This window comes from Numida meleagris, chromosome 1 (assembly GCF_002078875.1).
Source record: "Numida meleagris isolate 19003 breed g44 Domestic line chromosome 1, NumMel1.0, whole genome shotgun sequence".
Lineage (NCBI taxonomy): Eukaryota > Metazoa > Chordata > Aves > Galliformes > Numididae > Numida > Numida meleagris.
Window position 1 is genome coordinate 6,175,415 of NC_034409.1, and position 19,774 is coordinate 6,195,188.

The 19,774-nt window shown below is 44.5% G+C and overlaps 1 protein-coding gene and 1 long non-coding RNA gene across 4 annotated transcripts; one reads left to right on the forward strand and one right to left on the reverse strand.

The window, feature by feature from the left end:
• Positions 1-12,585, reverse strand: LOC110392399. The gene is made up of 2 exons (XR_002434339.1): positions 10,293-12,585; positions 1-448 (listed from the first exon to the last, which is right to left on the reverse strand). It is a non-coding gene; the product is annotated as an uncharacterized LOC110392399 (long non-coding RNA).
• Positions 12,923-19,513, forward strand: ECHDC3 (enoyl-CoA hydratase domain containing 3). 3 transcript variants are annotated; one of them, XM_021384554.1, is made up of 5 exons: positions 12,923-13,175; positions 13,585-13,706; positions 16,068-16,165; positions 17,432-17,632; positions 19,017-19,513. In XM_021384554.1, exons 2-5 carry the CDS (start codon positions 13,634-13,636, stop codon positions 19,344-19,346), a joined length of 702 nt encoding a protein of 233 aa, XP_021240229.1. In that variant the 5' UTR covers positions 12,923-13,175; positions 13,585-13,633; the 3' UTR covers positions 19,347-19,513. The 3 variants fall into 3 exon arrangements, with proteins under 3 accessions (XP_021240229.1, XP_021240228.1, XP_021240227.1); XM_021384553.1 differs by lacking the exon at positions 12,923-13,175 and adding an exon at positions 13,182-13,328; XM_021384552.1 differs by lacking the exon at positions 12,923-13,175 and having other exon boundaries at positions 13,444-13,706.

Sequence of the window (19,774 nt, forward strand, 5' to 3'; positions counted from 1 at the left end):
GACTGTTTTGACTAATTCTTCATTTTCACCATCTTCTTAACAGCAGAAGAATGAATTAAATGAGCTCACAAAATCTTCTTGACTGGCTATACTTCCATTGTACTGAGCTACAACACATCTGGATTAAACAAAAAACCAGGTTCCTTTCTCATTTTGAATTTGATCTGTGAGCTTAAGAAATTCCTACAGAGGCCGCTTGTGCAGGAGAACATTGGATTTCTCTTCATATTTTTCTCTGAGTTCAGAAAATGACTCAAGCTGCTAAATTCAGTCCCGGATTTTGCGCTCCACCACAGGACTCATATTCCTATTCACTGTGAGACTACTGAGCATTTCCCAAATCTGCTTGCAGCCCAGTTCCAAAAGTTTGGGCACGTCTTGATCTGATGCTGGAGTATGGGCCTGTCCGATCACAGAACAGCAGCAGGGAATCCTCACCTTATGTGCTCTACAACCAAAACAAACACATTTCAAACAATGAAAATACAAGTCCTGTACCCGTTACTGGCTAGATGCTATTGTGAATTGTTGTAATTCATCAGCAAAACAGAGGAAGGAAGTGTTTTAAAGCAAGATTATATTATTTTCCTGAAGTTCTTATTATGAAATCTTCCTGAAGCGAACTTTCAAAACTTCAGAGGGGATGAATGAAACAGGGCAAACCAGAGACTCGCTGGGGAGTTGTTAAAAACAAGGGGAAAGGACAGAGTGCCATTTAAATAAAGGAAGAACTCATTATCAATTCTCAGTTTGGAAAGACACACGAAGAAAAACAGAAGTAACAGAAAAAAATAACTAGAAAATTAAAATGTATGGTGTTTGTGTCTTCTTAATAATTGCTGGGAAGCACCCAGGGTCTTCCCTCACACTGGAGGGGAATAAGGCTGAAACCTGAGAAAAGAGATAAGGCAAGCAGTGACATATTTACTAGATAGGGAGACAGCAAGATTTAGCAAATAGCTGCCAATAAATTGCCGAGAGATACTTAAGAAAAAAATGATGAGAAGAATGCATTTTATTTTTACTGCCATTTAAGAGACAAAACACATTTGAAAACCATGAGAAAAAAAAAATGTGTCTTAAATGAAAATGACCCCTGACCATTCCATTCACACCAGTCAAATAAAATACATCCTGTTTTTTAACCCTCATACAAGGCAGAGCTTGGTCTGCATACACTCTTTCCAGCCAAAGATTTGAACTATTTTATTTAGAAGCAGGGGGAGGTGATGGGCACCTTGAATAGGTGCTGCTCCCACTTGAGTTAAGGTAAAGGGTGAAATCTGCATTTGGGAAAACGCAAAATTGAGTTAGTTCATTGTACTGTCTCTCCACTACACCTGGTTGATACAGAGCACTTAGAAATATCTTCTGACAAGGCCAATGTATCCATCGCATTAGTTAATCGAGTGACACACAATTTGGCACTTAAAATACATCCTGGACTTCCCATACGACCATGAAAATCTGTCACGCAGGCTGCATCAGATTTTTCTTGATGGTTTTATTCCAAAACATTTGCATTGAGATATAAAGGCATAATTATGTTGTGTCCTGTATCAGGCATCCCCAATTCCTTTCCGTGGGAAGAAGGGATTGTTGGGGAACCCCCTCTGCTGTGCAGAAAGGAATATTATTGCTCCCTGTCTAGACTTTGTAGAAGAGCTTGGAAATGCCTGTAAGGGCAGAGTCTCATAGTAAGCCATAGGTAAGTGGGGCCACCAGTAACCACCCTTTTGTGAGACTGCTGAACTCGGCTGCACAACTTATTTTGTGCAGAAAGTCACAGCAGATGATCTGATCATCTTGTAGCCTCCTGGGTTGGGCTGATCCCACAAACTTAAGTGTCTACAATGTATGTGCCCGTGTGTAAGCCAGGTGTCTGGGCTCCCATCATAGTAGCTGCAGAGACAGTTAAAGGAGTTTAGGTCATGATTCACTTCATTATAAAACAGACACTTTTATTTGATAAGATTAATCACACTCTAAGCTCTTCTGACCAGCTTTTCATTGATTATACCGGGAAGCTATTCGATAAACAGCTGCTTAGATTTAGCTGTCTACTTTATAAATCCCTGAGCTCAAATTCCCTTTGCATTTTGAGACACCTGATAACATGTTCTCAACTAAGTATCTAGATGCAAGTCGGGTGTCTCAGCTTCCTTTACAGATAATGACGATCTGATCAATACTCAATGAATCTCGAGTGCTATCAAGCCAATCAAATGCAGGTACCTCCATTGACGGCAGTGGGAGCTGCGACAGCTAGCTCACAAATAAACACCTACATGCAGACACCTAAATTTAGGTATCTTAATCTGTGTGCTGAGCCTAACCATCACATTAGGTAAATGAATTTGCTCCCAGCCAACTTTGAAGAAACACGGGTTTAAAAGCCAGATTTGAATAACTTTGATGAGGGGCAAAGGGTTTAGAAAATACAATCTCAGCTGCATTGAAAACTAAGTAAATACTGGTATAAGAGCCAAACAGGAATCTGTTCTGTGTGTCTGGTATCTTGTCTTTAAATAAATACGTACCTCCCACTCAGTTGTTCAGATGACAGAACAGGATCTGCCTTTTTAGAAAGAGATCCGGATCATTTGTTGTTTTTACGGTTATAAGCTGATTATCTGTCTTTGAGTAGATAAAATACACTTTGCGATCATTCATCCTTACTGAAAAGAAGACATTTACCTTGTATTGAAATCCACTGTATGGTTGATACTTTCAGTGAACAATTAATCTTAATGATTCTTAGTATTTCTGCTGCAAATGAAAATCGGGGACTGATGGGTTCTAACGCCCTCAGCTGATGATACTAGGTGCCTGTGTAGGACTAAAGCTTTGCATTTGGTACACTGTAGAAAAAACCTCAGCACCACAATCTATTTTTGCCAGAGATAGACCATGTAACTAAATGTTTTCAGTGCTAATTAAGGCATGCTCATACAATGACGATGAGTGTTAGACAAATACCTTGTAATCAGGCAGCACTCCAAATCTGCTCCTGTGTTCACGCTGGATATTGCTGATAATTGTCCTCTTCCCAATCACATTATCACAGAAAACATAGCTGGAAGGGATACTGAGATGGGCTCATCGACTGCACTCTCCTACCCTCCAGCTGGATCAGCTATACCTAAAGATTCTAAGCAATAGTATCGATTTTTAAGATGTATTAAAGCAGTATATTCTTCTTTTCAGTTTTCAAAGCATTTCCTTTTGGGACAGAAGTTGTTTAGATCAAAGAAAAAAGCAGGAAAAATGTAAAATCATCACCTTTTGGTTTATTCTACTTCTTGGACTGAATGCAGACACAAATTTCTTCTCTGTACAAAGAAAATATGTGAGTTTGGGGTGGTTTTTTTTTTCCAAGACGTCAAGTTTGGAATAACTAACAGGTCTTAAAGATATGAAGAATGCTTCTTTTGTCAAAAGCCTGTCCTACTCCTAATTGTAATAACAGGTTTGCAAAAGCCAGGAAACTATTTCTGAGCAGTATCATGCTATGCAGATCCAATAATCAATACAGGGCCAAACTACCCCCCAGGATGCACGTCTGTGTTCTGCTAGCAGTGAGCAGAAGCTGTAGGGGTACAGCTGAGCAGGGTATGACCGCAGGCTGCGACATTTCTCATACCTGAACCCCTCACCATGGTGAATCAGCGCGGAGCTATGACAAGAAAATGGGGATTCCTCAAGACAAATTCCAATCCCCGCACCAGAAGATATGAGCAGATGGAAGAAACAAACAGCTCCATGTGTTACATGAGAGCTCCCTCCATGCAGGATAACTCCTGAGCTGGCCTAGAGCTGACGGAGTACAGAAACAAGGGGCAGCAGAACACCTGTGTTTGTACCACATGATCCATGAGGCTGCCTGCCAGCATTAGACTTGCTCTAGTTTAGCCTGTAGATACCTAACTTTAGGTCCTAAACTTAAAGACGTGGGCCAGTGCTTTCAACCTATTACTGGAAATGTAATATGCATTTAGCCTGCTTGAAAAGAAACTTCAGAAAGAAAAGAATAAGTAAACAGCAGATGCTCTGGGTGACATCTAAAATGACAGCAGCCCCCTATTCTGGTGCAGCCAAGTCTCAAATGTGAATAAGGCAACTCATGAGAGAAGCTGCAGGGACAGGAGTGACAACCATCCCCACAGCCGTTCTAGTTTGAGCTCGATTTTCCCCCATGCTGATTGGCTGCTTGTTACAGCCTCTGCCCTCAAAATGTCTTTCCATCAGCCTCGCTCCACTCCTGACACTGCTGCTCTAACAATCTTCCTTTCATTATCTTTCCTCCTCTCTCTTTTTTTTCCATTTACATTCTCACAAGTAGTCTCACGTCACCAAAATACTGCACAACGTGTTTACTACTCATGCCACTGTGTAAATCAAGCTGCTTTCTCCAGGTCCGAGCTTTTTTGGAGCAGGAATTAGAGCGTGTTGTATGGAGGAACCACATCCCTTCTCAGGCTTATGCACTCACGTAATAGACATGATTTACTTTCCTAGCATTCCTGCAATTCTATAGATTGATTCAGACCTAGACTACTAAGCAATGCTAATATGCGCTGAAGGAAAGTACTCGGTCTTCTCTAATATCAAAAAGATGTGCAGTTATGTTCTTACGCTGCTCTGCAATTTTGGGAGCACTGGAGTGCAAAGGTGCTATCTGGTTCTATTTTGTATTACTGTGGCTCTGAGACTGCACAGATTTTATTAGTGCTGCACACCTAAAAGCTGAAAATGAAGCCTTCCTGGCCTGCAAGGCAGATCTTCTCATGTCCTCAGCAATTAAAATGAAACCTCACGCCACTGTTAACAGCCAAATTTGTATTTTCGTGCAAAACATGAAGCTGAAAAGAGTTACAGCCACAATCAATTTGTATAAACATACTTGTTTTACCCCAGATGTCCAAATGTGTGCTGCTCATCTCTAGGGAGGTTCTGGCTGAGAACAGTACTATCAGTGGAGGTGTCCAGGCTCCTAGAGCTGAATGTGCCAAGAGCCAGAGCACAAAAGTCATGCACTCGGATAGTACTGAAATACACGGGCAGACAGTGATAGGGCAAGGAGGAAGCCGTTCTATGATTCTATGAAGTAAGAAGAAGAAAAACTGGAATTCAAATCACACGCTAGCTAGAAATGGCTCTTCTTTTTTTGCCACCTCCAGACTTAAGCACATCAACAGTTATGAAGGAGAAATATGGGTAGTCGTGTTTTAAAATGAGATATAATAAATTCCATTATTTTAAATATATCTAGCCACATCCCCATCTTTTGCATACTGTGCAGATCTCATCGGAAAAATGCTAGATTTAAGTAAATCCGTGTCAGTGAGAGGAAAATCAGTGTGCTGCTGCTTGCGAAACCTGAGCAAAAGTTTCTCATAGAAGTAGAATGAAAAAGTGAAAATAAAAGCAAAGATAAATTAGCCAGTTGGCTGTTTAAAATTAATTGAACTCTAATAAATCAGTAATGTGACTAGTTCATTATAATGCTCATTGACAAGCTTGCTGCCACATTAAGAATCTTGCAGTACCAATAAGCCCAGCTCTCAATAAAGTGGTTACACAGTAATGAATACCACAGGTACACTGTAGTGTTACTGTGTTGTAAGAGGGTATTCTTCATGAAAGCAGCAACATGATTTTAAAGGTAGGAAAGTGGCGTTATTTTAGCCTGCTTTCCTTTGAAATACGATCATTCCACTTGTCTCCTGCTACATTTGACAGCAGGTTAGGGTTTGCTGTGATCTTCAGTACCACCTGTCTTAAGAACACTGACAGCTGGGTACAGAACAGAGGCACAAATGATGGCCCCTAATAAGAGAAAAGCTGCAGAGTTCACTTAGCAGTCACCTGCAGCGTGACCTGCCGCCAACCTGCATCCTTCACATGGCAGCACAGGTTGCTCAGTTAATGGACACGATGACAGGGGGGAAGTGGAGGTGTTGTAAGAGAGTGAGAGGGTGGGTGACTCAGAGCATTAGGGACAAAGCAATACAAGTTATTTCTTCAGCAGCAGAACTTGTAACGACTGTTTTCTACAAATTCAAATCCAGTACTGCACTGAGCAGTAACACCAGTTTCTCTTTACATAAATCCCCTCTCTTACAGCGCTTCCATTTGACTCATATCCAAAGGCACGGCGCTCTCAGCTTCCTTCTGTGCCCCGAGCTCCTCGCGGGGTGAGAGCAGAGCTGTGCCTGGCTCTGAACTACGGACACATCGCGCTGTTCTCTGGCTGGTACCACACTCGAGATGGATGGCCATGGATCTCAGTCCTCGGAGCAAGCATTGCTTTCTGCCTTTTCGTTCTTCCCAGCAAAAAATTGTCCTGAAGTGTTTCAGTTTCTCTTCCAACCTCCCTGTCTGTGTGACTGGCAAACATCAGGATTCCCTGGCAGCTTCCTTTTCCTTCAGAAATAAAACTAGAATAACCCTTTGTCGTTAAAACCGTCCCTTTTGATTTGTGGGTTAGTATCCTCTAAATACAGAATCATTTTCTTTGCTCATTTTGCGTTAATATTTCTTCTGCCTGGAAACAGGAACCACGAGCACTCTGACACAGAAAGCTACAGGATGTTTCTCCACGATATCAGACAGCTGTGTTGAATCAAGCCCTCGCCCCTTTCTTAGTGCCAGCACACTGTGAATTCAACATACGTGGCCTTGAGGAGATAAAACAGCGCCGCAGTTCCAGACTCAGAGCGCTGGAGCCAGCGGGTTGGAGCACGGCATTTCAGTGGGCACTGGCAGGAAACCACATGCCCAGCATCACAGCCCTCGCTCCAGCCTCCCCGCAGCGGGGCTGGGTCTCAGCGCTGGGGGCTGATGTCCCCAATTCTCTCTCGCCCCTCGCACTGCGCAGCGTGGAGGATGTCAGGGGGAGAAATCAGACGCAGCACAAGGCAGGGAAGATGTACAACAGGTTAAGTCGCTGGCAACCCATTAGTGAGCAGTTCTAGATCAAGCCCCTTGCGAGAAATGTTTTGCCTGAGGACACCTGAAAGTACGTTCCTCCTCCAGCCCCATCTAGTTCTGACAGGCTTCACTTTCTCACTGATTTAACTCTGTGACTACACTAGCTTTATAGCCAAGGCAAATTTTATCTGTGTTGTCCCCACGGAACTTTTGGCTTTGTTGGCAGTGCCCATAGGAACAACTAGCCATTAGGATTCTGTTGCTTTTCTCATTTGTCTGTAAGAATTGCAGTCATCTGGAAGATGTAGGTATTCTTATCAGATAAAAGTCCTACTTCATTGACAACAAATGAATATCTTCCCTGGTTATAAGGCAGTATTTCTGGTGGCTTTTATAGAGAAACAAGAAAAAGAATGAAAGAATACAGGGAGCTGAAATCTGGCCAAAGGACAGGAAACAGGTGAACAGGAAGAGTCCAGGAGACTGAATGCATTGCACTACGGAAAGAAGCCACCAGCAGAGGGGAGGACGAGGTGGGCAGAGGGTGTAATTTTGCGGCGAGGATTGCCATTTGCAGAACTGGATAGGAAGAAAGCCAAGCAAGCAAAGTGGCTATTGCCAAGAAGGGAGAGGTTTCAGGCAAACTGTTGCTGTGGGCCCCTAACGGCAGCTCCAATTTATATCTTCTTTCACAGCATCTGGCTGGTTTCCCTTGGCTCCCTGTGCAACCAACAGAGGGGAGAGGCAGCTCTAAGAGGTGTTTGGAGCACCTGATGCAGGCACTGACCAGCACTCCGGAGGAGCACCCGCCTCTATTGTGCTCAGGGAGCCTTGCAAGATTAAGCATCTAAATCCGGAAACAAAAGTTACATATTCTTAGGACAGGAATGAATGCCTCCTTTTTATCATTTGTTACAGCATCCCATGTATTTCATAGTTCCGATCGTTGTTCAATCTTAAGAATCTCATAATTGGAAGGCACATAAGAAAAATCTAATGATAAAGCCAGGGAAATATGAATCGCTTAAAAGCCTCCAAGGTGAGGACAATGAAGGATGAAAAATGAGCGTGGGGAGGATGAGAGAAAAACAGCAAATAAAGAGGAGCAGGGAGAGGTCTAGTGACAAAAGGGCTTTGATCGCTGCCCTGGTCTGCAAGCTGCAGGGAACAGAGGTAGCAGGCGTTGCGTGGAGCAGTGCTGCCACACAGTGACAGGAAAATCGAGCGCTGCAGCAGCAACGACACCGGGAGCTTTATGTTTAATGCCAAAGCCTAGCAGGACACTGCCTTGTTTGCTGAAAGAACGGAGGAGGCAGCGCTATTGCCAGGTAAGGACCTAACCTGAGCCTGACTGGAGCAGCAGGTGCTGAACTGCTCATCCTGGTTCTGTTTATTACAAAATGTCAATAGCAGTCATAGAGTTAAGCCTGGATTCAAGTCCTTTCTCTTAACAGAATAATCAGTAACCGAAAAAATTCACTTTCTCTTAGAGAACAGACTAAGCTGTTCTGACAGTCTGATATACATTAATTCTGTAGAAGATTTTGAACTACTAGAAAGAAGATAGTCCTCAACTAGAGGAGGAATTTATGACGTCTTCCTGTGACTAACATAAATTAGAATAATATACTTTCAAAGGGAAAATGACAAGGCTGGGATCCCAATTAAGGTTAGGCATTGAAGTCATACAAGTTCCAGGAGTGACCAAAGAACCCCTAGCGTCATGCCCTCAGAAAATCCCAGCCCAAGTGAGGATTGACCTGAAGTTTCTGTTTCAGCCTTCTCTTTTCCAGGCCAAACCAGCCCAGATCCTTCAGCTTATCTTCAAAGGAGAGGCGCTCCAGCCCTTGGATCATCCTCATGGCCTTCCTCTGGACCCTCTCCAACAGCTCCACATCTTACCTGTGGTGGGGTCCCCAGACCTGGACACAGTACTCCAGAAGGGGCCTCATGAGGGCAGAATAGAGAAGGATGATCCCCTTCCCTGCTGGCCACCCACCGATGGCTCAAGTTTAGTTGTTAATTGACGGGGACCTCAAAGTCCTTCTCAGCAGGGCTACTCTCAGGGAGTTCTTCTCCCAGTTTGTATACGTATCCAGGATTACCTTGGCCCAAGTGCAAAACCTGGCACTTTACTTTGTTGAACCTCATTAGGTTCACAGGGGCCCACCGTTCAAGTTTATCAAGACCCCTGTGGATGGCATCCCTTCCTTCTGCTGTGTCAACTGCACCACTCAGCTTGGTGTTGTCAGCAAACGAGGGTGCACTCAATCCCATCACCTATATCATTGATAAAGACGTAAAAGAGCACCAGACCCAAGACAGACCCCTGGGGGACACCGCTCGTTACCATCCTCAACCTGGACATAGAGCCATTGGCCACAACCCTCCAACTACAACCTTCCAACCAATTCCTTATCCACCAAATAGTCCACCCATCAAATCCACATCTCTCCAATTTAGAGATAAGGATGTGGTGGGGGATCATGACAAAGGCCTTGCAGAAGTCCAGGTAGATGACACTGGTTGCCTTCTCTTTGCCTACTGATGCTGTCACTCCATCATAGAAGGCCACCACATAGGTCAGGCATGACCTTCCCTTGGTGAAGCCGTGCTGGCTGTCTCAGACCACCCGCTCATCCCTCGTGTGCCTTAACACGTTATCCAGGAGGACCTGTTCCATGATCTTCCCAGGCACAGAGGTGAGGCTCATCAGCCTGTAGTTCCCTGGATCGTCCATCCTCCCTTCCTAGTAAATGGGAGTTTCCCTTTTTCCAGTCTCCGGCGACAAAGGAACCATGGAAGTGTCAGCTAGGAGACTTTTGGCTAAAAAGGAATGTCAAAATCTTTTGTCATCTTTTCTTTAGGCAGTTCCAGAGGGTTTCACATCAGAGAAACCATCGTGCACTAATAGTTCTCTTTGCTAGCAGAATGCACTAAGCAGGAAAATAAATTATTTTCCTTGGCCTGGCTGTAAGAACGGGACTTTCTTCTCCTTGTTGTTGTGGAACTACTACACACCCGACAAGGATGTAAGCAGCTCTTGAGTTGCAAAGGTGCTGAACCCCTCTGGCTCCCAGCAGGATTTGAATGATTTCAGCAGTGTTGAAAATCAGGTCACATGATCCTCTGGGAATGCCAGGTTGGTATATTTCTCAAGAAATAATTTGCATGAAACTCTACAGGGGATATGCCTGCCTCATGTTCCATAGCATAGTCCCAAGTTTTCCTCACAGAACTCCAATTAATAGGTAGAAGTGTCTTTAAGTATATATTTACTCTAATTGTGTGTATGCACACACAACCACACTCACACACACACAGAGCTTCTCTTCAACAGTCTCACATTTCAGCCTCACCTCAGCAAGGTCTGTACCCTGGGATGAGCTGCCATTGATACTGGCCTCCACTGACCACTGGAGTGAAGCAGGAACTCCTGAGATAAATGTCCTATCTGGGATCACTGAAAGCCAAGGAAATAAAGACAGAAATAATTAAGTTTCATAAATGAATAAATTCTATGTACTATTTTTGTTGTCTGTGCATCTTATCTAGCAACATTGGAATGAGGACCCAAGAGTGCATCATGACAGCTAAACGCACTCAAAATTCAAAACGTCTTTTCCTCGCACTGTGATACCCTGAAAAGTTTCTGTAATGATCTAACAATGAAATTGCATTACAGCCCTTATCATCTCCCTTTTCATTTCGTATGAAAGATCAATAAAGATAAAGGTTAGAAAAGCCCTGTCTGGTATTTGCAATCCTGGCTCCTAGTTGTCTTCAGTTGGAAGTGTGAGCTCAGCCGTAACTGCAGTGCTGCTAGCAAATGCTATAAAAAGGAAAGCTGTTTGAAATTGGAAAAAAAATTTCAACACTTTCTCAGAGAAGGCAGCAGTAGGTCTGTTTAAAGCATTGGGGAAGCTGCAGCCAAAAAAAAAATCTGTGATGGAGGAGGGTGTGAAAGGAAACATGAGGCTGTCAATCAAAGTGGAAAAGAGCAGAATTTCCAGGGAGCTGGAAACGCTATATTAAAAATAAGATATTTGAAGAAGACAGAAAAAAATATTTCATTGGAAATGGACAGAACAAGAAGACAAAGAGAGATAGAGGAGAACTGGGAAAAAAAAAAAAAAGCAAAACTAAAAAAAAAAAGGTTGCAATTCACAAGGCCAGCTTTAAGGATGATTGAAAGAGGTTACTTGCCAGTGTTGCAGGGGAATGCAAACTCCTCCCAGAACTGGAACACATTGTGTTCTCTGTGTGTTGGCCTTTGCCACACCAAGAAAGGACTCTGAGAACTGCTGTGACCAATTTAGAATGATTTATTCTTCTAGCATGCTTTCTTTTTTTTTTTCCCCACAGATTTATATCATATACTAAATTTTGGCGAAGCACAAAGAACCATGAGAAAATGAAAAAGGGCAAGTGGAGGAAGCCCAGCCCAGACGCAACTCTCAGACCCATAAATGCCCTTCACCATTTATAAAATACTACACATTTCTATTACAGTAAAGCCACAAAACCCAGCAATCAGAGGCACACTCACAAAAATGGGGATATAAAGAAGCAGGAATACAGATTAACATTTCCAGGGAATATCTGCTGGACGTATATCTATCTTATTTTAGAGTACCTGTGGCTCTGACAGAAAATGGAGCACAAACAATGAAGCCTTGACTGTGTATAAAACACGTGAATTGTGAATACTTTCCTCTAGCATTTAGGACAGGATACACGATGAGCAGATGTGATAAGAGCAAGAATCGTGACTAGGGCACCCTGCATCTCCTTGAACAATGCTGCTTGGTCTTTGGGCCTGTTAACATCTCCTAGCAGATGAGACTGTTTGCTGGCTGCTTCTTCTACACAGCTGCTTCTTTCCCAGGAGACCACCTGAGCCAGGTGTGAAGAAAGAGAGGTCATCACTCCTGTGAGAAAACAGGGAGCAGCAGAATAAAAGAAGTGTGAGAGGTTATATTGCAAAGTGACATTTTTTGGAGGAGCTATTTTAAGTAATGAGGGTCTGCAGAGAGTTCAGATACTGAAAGGCTGCTCTCAGGTCTCCCTGGAGCTTTCCCTTCTCCAGGCTGAACAGCCCCAGCTCGCAGCCTGTCCTCATGGGGGAGGTGTTCCATCTCTTGGGTCTGTCGCTTCCTACAGGAGAATACACCCGGTGAGTTATTCTAAATGAGGAAGAGGATTGTACTCCTGATTGCAATGCACTCGCTCATTTTGGAGAAAAAGCTTTCCTTTTTCCTCTTATTAGTGTACATAGTATAAAATAATGCAATAAAATGTACGTCTCTGAAATCTTTAAACAGAAGATATAGTTATAAACCTCACATCAAGCTGTATGTTGTAATGCACAAAAGTCTGTTACTCAGTAGAACCACATAATTTACTTGGTCCCTTCCATGTGTATCATGTTCAGTCTCCCTGAATTTCCCACATTTCTTTTTTTCCCCTTTTTATTCCTCTTACAGTCAACACATTGGGAAAATCTGGTCTCTTGCTAGAGAACTGCGTGGCAGAGGATCATAGAATCACAGAACGGCTTGTGTTGGAAGGGACTTCAAAGCCCACCCAGCTCCAACCCCTGCCATGGGCTGGTTGCCCCCCACCATCTCAGGCCGCCCAGGCCCCATCCAACCTGGCCTTGAGCACCTCCAGGGATGGGGCACCACAGCTTCTCTGGGTTCTCAGCTGTACCAGTGCCTCACTGCCCTCTGAGTAAAGAATTTCTTCCTAACATCAAACCTAAATCTCCCCTCTTTTAGTTTAAAACCATTCCCCCTTGTCCTATCACTATCAGATTGTGTAAAAACTCAGTCTCCCCCCTGCTTGTAAGCTCCTTTCCTTGAAAGGCCGCTCTCAGGTCCCCCCGGAGCCTTCTCTTCTCCAAGCCAAACAAGCCTAGCTCCCTCAACCTTTCTTCATATGAGAGGTGCTGCAGCCCTCCGATCATCTTAGCGGCCCTCCTCTGCACCCGCTCCTACAGCTCCAAGTCCTTCCTGCGCTGGGGGCCCAGGCCTGGACGCAGTACTCCAGACGGGCCCTCACAAGAGCAGAGCAGAGGGAACCATCCGCTCCCTGCCCCGCTGCTGATGCAGCCCAGCACACAGTAGGCGGTTCCGTGCTGCAGGCCCGGCTGCTGCCTCACGCTCGGCTCTTTCAGCCCCGAGACTCTGGTGACCGAAACCCCGCGGCTGCAGAGGCAGCGGCGCGGCCCCGGCCTAGGGGTCAGTAGCGAGCCGCAGCCGCGCGGAGCTGATGGCGGCGGTGTCCGCGCTGTGGCGGCTGGGCGGGCGCTCAGCACGGCCCCTGGCCGCGGCCTGCAGCAGCGCGGTTGGAGGGGCGCCGCTGACGCTGCGGCGGCAGGAGGGGGGCGTGCGGTGAGGCGGCGGGCCGCGGTGCCCGGCGGGCTGCGGTGCCCGGCCCTCCTGCGGCCCTGGGAGCGGCCGCGGGGCGGTGTGAGGGGCCGGCGCGGTTCGGGTGGCGGAGGTGGGGGTGCATGCTGTCCGCCGCTCGCGGGGCCTCCGAGAAAGTTCCTCCCTGTCCGTTCAGAGCCTCCCACAGCTTCCAAACACAGACACGCTCCGGCTGTGTCGGGTTCGTCTTTCACCGAGGCGCTGAGTGTTTGCCTTGCAGGAACATTATCCTGAACAACCCCGGGAAGCGGAACGCCCTGTCCCTCTCGATGCTGCTGGCGCTGAAGGAGGACCTGCTGCACGACGTCAAGAGCAAAGAGCTCCGCGTTATTGTCATTTCAGGTATTGCCCCGATGTAGAGCTGAGGGAGGAGGAAGGGCAGTGGGTGGAATGCAAAGAAACGGGATAACGCGGAGTTTAGAGCTGAGGATGTCACTGAGTTACAGATGACACGACAGGAGGGGACGTTGTTTTGATACACCCTGCCAGGAGCATGCATCTCACCAGTGCCTTCCGTGTTCACACCGGCGTGCTTTGACTTCCATGTGCTTAACCCCTCCTTCTGGAATATGACATTAACAGTTGACTCACTTTTGCTCTATTTTTGTTGATAATTAACGCAGGTAAGGAGAAGCGCTGTTGAAACACTTGTTAGAATGCTGGTATGTCCGTCAGGTCGCACAGTGTGTTTACAGAGTCTGTAAGCCAGGTTCTGATAGTTACCAAACTAAAGAACAAACATTCCTGGTTACTGGCTGTCACACAGAGACAGGCTGAGCCTGGATGGCTTTTGTTGCCAGGCACAGAGCGTAATACTCAGAGCTCAGAGGGTTTCTTGTGCCCTGTTCCTCTGCTCCAAGTCATGCTCAGCCTTTGTAATCTCTGCCACTGGTTTGTCCGAACTGATTCTAAAACTCTCCAGTGAAGAAGAGACCTTAACATTGGTTTTGCAGACACCTGTAACCTGCAGATGTAAAACATCTCTCTCTGCAGTTTTCTTCTGTTTAGGTATTAGCCCGTGGAGCTCTCAAAGATAATAAAAGTTCAGGTGTTCTTAAGCCATTTATTTCCTCTGATGTTTTAAGATAGTCTTCCCCTGTCCTCCTCCCAAACATCTTGGAGAAATGGGTTTCCTAATTTAGAATGCTGGAGAGGAGAACTCTGTGTGCACACGTGCAAGTGTGTGTGCATGTGAGAGTGGAAGTAACCTAACAGAAAGTGACTTAAATATTTATACTCAATGTTTCAAACAGCAGCACGCATTTCATGAGGCACTTCAGGTTATTCTTTGGCAGCACAATGTGCAGGGAGTTTGTCTGCACAGTTTGGTGAGTTTTTTTGTTTTCTTGCTTGTTTGTTTTCAGTTGAAAAGAAATCATAGAATTGCTCAGGTTGGAAAGGACCTTCAAGATCATCAAGTCCAACCACAACCTAACCATACTGCTCTAACAACCCACCACTAAATCTTGTCCCCGAGCACCACATCCAAATGGTTTTTAAACACATTCAGCGATGGTGACTCAACCACCTCCCTGGGGAGCCTGTTCCAGTGCTTAACAACCCTTCTGTAAAGAAGTTTTTCCTGATGTCCAACCTAAACAACCTGGTGCAATTTGAAGAGAGCAATGAGGTCTCCCCTCAGCCTCCTCTTCCCCAGACTAAACAGCCCCAGTTTCTTTAGTCTCTCCTCGTAGGGCATATTCTCAACAGACTTCTCAGGGGTTGCTTTCAATCTTCAACACAGACTTTACAGCGGATTCCGCTTCAATGAGGCACAAATGCAGATGTGATTAGTTTCCAGATGATGTCGCTCTGAATGCAGTGAGCTGAGGGATGCTAAGCGTGTGGTTATTGCTAGATGCTATTATAATAATCTGTAAGAAGTGAATACATTGGTGAGGTGGCATCTTCATAGTTGTAGTTGCAAATGTCGCATCCATACAAATACCTGAGAAGCTCTGAAGGATTAAAAAGCTTTAGATTGGTTTATTTTTATGGCACATATCTTCATAAGAAAGGAAAACTGCTGCAGAGATAATTATCCATAAAGGGTGCTTTGTTCTTAGCTACCACCTGAGGAAAGTGAATCCAAAACATGGATTGACAGATTCCTGCTCTTCTTCTACCCAAGCCCTGGAGAATTTGGGGGGGATTCTTTTAGGTGAATGTTAGCAGTGAAGGAACAAAGGGACAGCCCTCCTCGTTCTCCTCCAGCAGAAGAACCTTTTATTTGGTTGTTGGCTTAAATGCACGACACAAAATTCTGGATGATTGCGTAGCAGAAGTTATTCATTAATTCTTCATACAGCAGATGGGGAACAATTGTGTTTGTTTAGTCTGAGAGCAGAGCAGTTTGTTGGCAGTGGCTAACTAGTTTGTGTTGTACCAAGGAGCAGGTCAGCGCCGTGTCCTACAAGAAACTGGGCTCAGAAGTGTGAAGAGCCTTGTATTTAACAGAGTTAACTTGGAATGGAAGTAAAACGGGGCCTTTCAAAATACTTATTGGCATATGGTTAAATGTTGCATTTGGCAATTCAAATTCGTTTCAAAACCCAGAAAGCAACATTAAGGAACTGAGTACAGACCTCCCTCCCCAGCCTCCTCCTTTTTGGCCATTGACACTTCTGTACTTTTAATGGGGTACTGACGCAGTGCTTGGTTTCTTGTTTAGTTCAATCTAATCTTTTATGAAATCCTTTGCAGCTGAAGGACCTGTATTTTGTTCTGGTCATGATTTAAAGGAACTGTCAACCCAAGATGACGTGAAGCATCATACCCAAGTATTTGAAATTTGTGCAGAGGTAAGCAGATCTTACATGCCACTCCGTTTTGCCAGGTATGAAGAGCAAGTGGCAATGCAGGTTTATATTAATACCTGATCCTGGTGAAATCATATTTCTCTTTGTGCAAATAAAAGTGCTAGAATGCCAGCGTGCATTTTTTCTACAGTGGGCACCATCGTGGTTGTGTTTCAGCTGTTTCCCCGTGTGTATAACATTAGCAATACTGTGTAGTGCAGTATCCGTGAACTCAGTATTCTTTACACAAGAGTTTGAGACAGCTGGGAGTATCACTTCTCCAGAGGCTTTTCACCATACATACCAGGTTATTTTTTTTTTTACTTTGAATTTCTATATCCATAAAGAGTATTTTATTTGTTTCTCTGAGCACATGAATGTTCTTCTGTTCCCTGTTTCTCGAAATGCACTGAAAATTGTTTTTAAACAAAGTGTGACAAAATCTGATGAGATTCAAAACTGAATGTAGGTAACTTAAGTAACATAAAATTTGCTAGAGTTCATCTGCTGGAGAATTTGATGTAGCAAATGAAAATTTATCTTGCTACGCTGTGCTAATGATACATGTTTAAATCCAGGTAATGACAGTAATCAGTTAAATAGCATTTTCTGTCTACAAGTACTGGAATTAGTTTTGTTTGTTGATCTGCACTGTAATTAAGGTGATCCTGAGTTAGAAGAGTTAGACAAATTTGTTTTTCTTAACTTCACCCATCTACAGCTGGATAACCCACCTCCCAGCTTTAGGGAGGGAGATTACCCATTCTAGAAAGACATCTCATCTTGAGATGATTGTGTCTGGGTGAGACTGAACCAGGCTCAACACCATGCAGAAACCAGCAGTAGGTTCTCCTAAGTCAGTTTTCCATTACAGGGCTAATGAACGTGGGGCTGATGTGTCTCAGATACCACCTTCCACATCCAGGAATACTGTGCCTGCAGTGCAGAGACATGCAAACTCCATGCAGATTTCATTCAAGTGTTTTTACCTTTGTTTCTCGTGCTTTCCACTTCTGCTGGAGTTAGCAGGACTAACTTGTGCTGCATAAACACAGCTGAGCAGCTGCTGAAACAGCAGTGGTTTTGTGCATTAAAGCACACTAAAAGGAGTGGGTTATGAAGGGAGAGTTTACATCTTTTATTAAACTCTCGTCTATGAAACTGGAAGTGCACACAGTGACATCAGTCCTGTGAAGCAGGTGCAAGTTTTAGTACAGCCACTGCTGAACTTCGAGGACTAACCAGTCGCTTATTCTTTTGTGCATACAGGTTATGACTTTAATCCAGAGACTTCCAGTACCAGTGATTGCCAAAGTGAATGGCCTGGCCACAGCAGCAGGCTGTCAGCTAGTGGCAAGCTGTGACATTGCAGTGGCAAGTGAGAAATCACGGTTTGCTACTCCTGGGGTAAACATTGGATTGTTTTGCTCCACACCAGCTGTGGCCCTGGGCAGATCTCTTCCAAGAAAGGTAGGCTTCTTTCTCAGGTACTCTGTAGTTTTGCAATAAGTAGGATCCAGTGCAGGGAGTTTTAGTTCCATTGCCTTAACTTCATCTTCCTGCAGGATAACGTTCAAAATACTTTATTGCCAAAAACATGCTCATAATGCTTTGGACTAAGGAAAAAATGAGATGACCTATGTTTAGGGAAAGCAGCTTCCCACTGATGTGATTCCAACCAGCAGGAATTCATATCAGCAGTGCACCAGCTCAGCAATCCCTCTCCTTTCCAGCAGTCAGTGCTTTAGACAACAATGTTCTTCCCCTGATGAGAAACCTCTGCGAGTTCAGGATACCAATCCCACTGAGGTGCCAGTTCCTGCCAGGCAGTGACATTTCACTGCCAGCATGATCTGCCTGGGTTTAGATCAAGATGCTTTAAATAGCATCTGAAACCCTCCTGCACCTTCTTCCTTATTTATCTCTCAATGTTTGTACTGCACATCTCTCACTGCATAAGCAATGGTGTGATCTGTAAAGCCTCCATAACTGAGAAAAGAAATTTTGAGTTGAGATCTGTTTACATGGGTTGATAGTGATAGGACAAGGGGGAATGGTTTTAAACTGAGACAGGGAAGGTTTTAGGTTAGATATTAGGAGGAAGTTTTTCACTCGGAGGGTGGTGACGCACTGGAACAGGTTGCCCAAGGAGGCTGTGGATGCCCCATCCCTGGAGGCATTCAAGGCCAAGCTGGACGTGGCTCTGGGTAGCCTGGTCTAGTGGTTGGCGACCCTGCACACAGCAGGGGGGTGGAAACCATGATCATTATGGTCCTTTTCAACCCAGGCCATTCTATGATTCTATCTATGAATCCACATAGATTCTTGTGGACAGACTCTTGAGGCGCAGTAGGACTCTGCTGAGATGCGAGGACAAATCTAATTGGATGAAAGCTTCAACTTCAAATTTCCTATCCTAAGGCAGATACTTTCAAAAACTCCACGTTAGACTTAGTAAGTGTTTGATTACTTATTATTCTATGCATAGCTTAAAATACTAAGCTGGGTTATTTGACTTTGTGGAGGACCATCCACATTTTTCTCTATTCCTACTGTGATTACTAGAGATTCTGAGCTCTTGGAGAAGGAAAAAAGGAGGAAAAAAAAAAAAAAAGACATCAGCCTAGGATGGCTGCAGTCAGTGGGCAGGTTTGGAAATAAGGCCAGCTCTAAACACACTCCTTCTCTTGTACAGATCTCTTAATATTTCCTTGGTAGTTTAAGAAGGCATAAGAATTAAATCTTATTTGCCCAAAGAATGACTTGTCTTTGAAGGAGGAGACTGAAATCCCCTAGATAAACAGAAGCATTGAGGCAGCTGAATTGACTTACCATGGTGTCTTTTCTTGGTCAGGTGGCACTGGAGATGCTTTTCACGGGTGAGCCTCTTTCTGCCCACGAAGCGTTAATGCACGGGCTTGTCAGCAAGGTGGTACCAGAAGACAAGCTGGAAGAAGAGACCATGAGAATCTCTCACAAGATATGCGAAAGCAGCAAATCTGTCCTGGCACTGGGGAAAGCCACCTTCTACAGGCAGATGGCACAGGACCTTGATACTGCTTACAAAATAACCTCTCAGGTCATGGTAGACAATTTGACTTTGAGGGATGGGCAGGAAGGTATTGAAGCCTTCATTCAGAAACGCAAGCCTGTCTGGTCACATGCTCAGGATGAGAAGAAATGAATCCTGTTTCTAAGCTAAGCTTAGCTGTGCTTCCATGATTCTTCACGCAGTTGCCTTTGGGAACTATAGTTCTGTTCTTATCGAAAGTTTGATTTCTTATCATACATATGCCAAAGCCACAATAAATTATTTCTAAGTGTATGTAATAAATTTTAAGAAAAATCAGACCGAATGCTTGTTTTTTTTCAGCAGTTAATCTCATCTCCGTGCTACAAAAATCAGTGTGATGTGTCCCAGGTGATATATGGAATCACAGGGACTGGGAGAGAGCTCAGATCACCCCGCTGAGTTTTTTGCCTTGCTCACCACTCTGGAGCATCCTCGGCATCACGCTAACAGCCATCCTGCTAGCAGGCTTGCCTGTTATTTCAGGCACTTGGAACTGAAGAACTGCCACAGTGAAAAGTCAACAGTTTGGTCATTGGGCC

What these genes read in the sequence shown, in the direction of transcription:
- ECHDC3 (XM_021384552.1), top strand. Translation starts at nt 13,448, where the DNA reads ATGCTGTCCGCCGCTCGCGGGGCCTCCGAGAAAGTTCCTCCCTGTCCG. An exon ending in TATTTGAAATTTGTGCAGAG is followed by an intron (nt 16,166 to 17,431) that starts GTAAGCAGATCT and finishes TTGTGCATACAG; the next exon opens with GTTATGACTTTAATCCAGAG. An exon ending in GCAGATCTCTTCCAAGAAAG is followed by an intron (nt 17,633 to 19,016) that starts GTAGGCTTCTTT and finishes TTTCTTGGTCAG; the next exon opens with GTGGCACTGGAGATGCTTTT.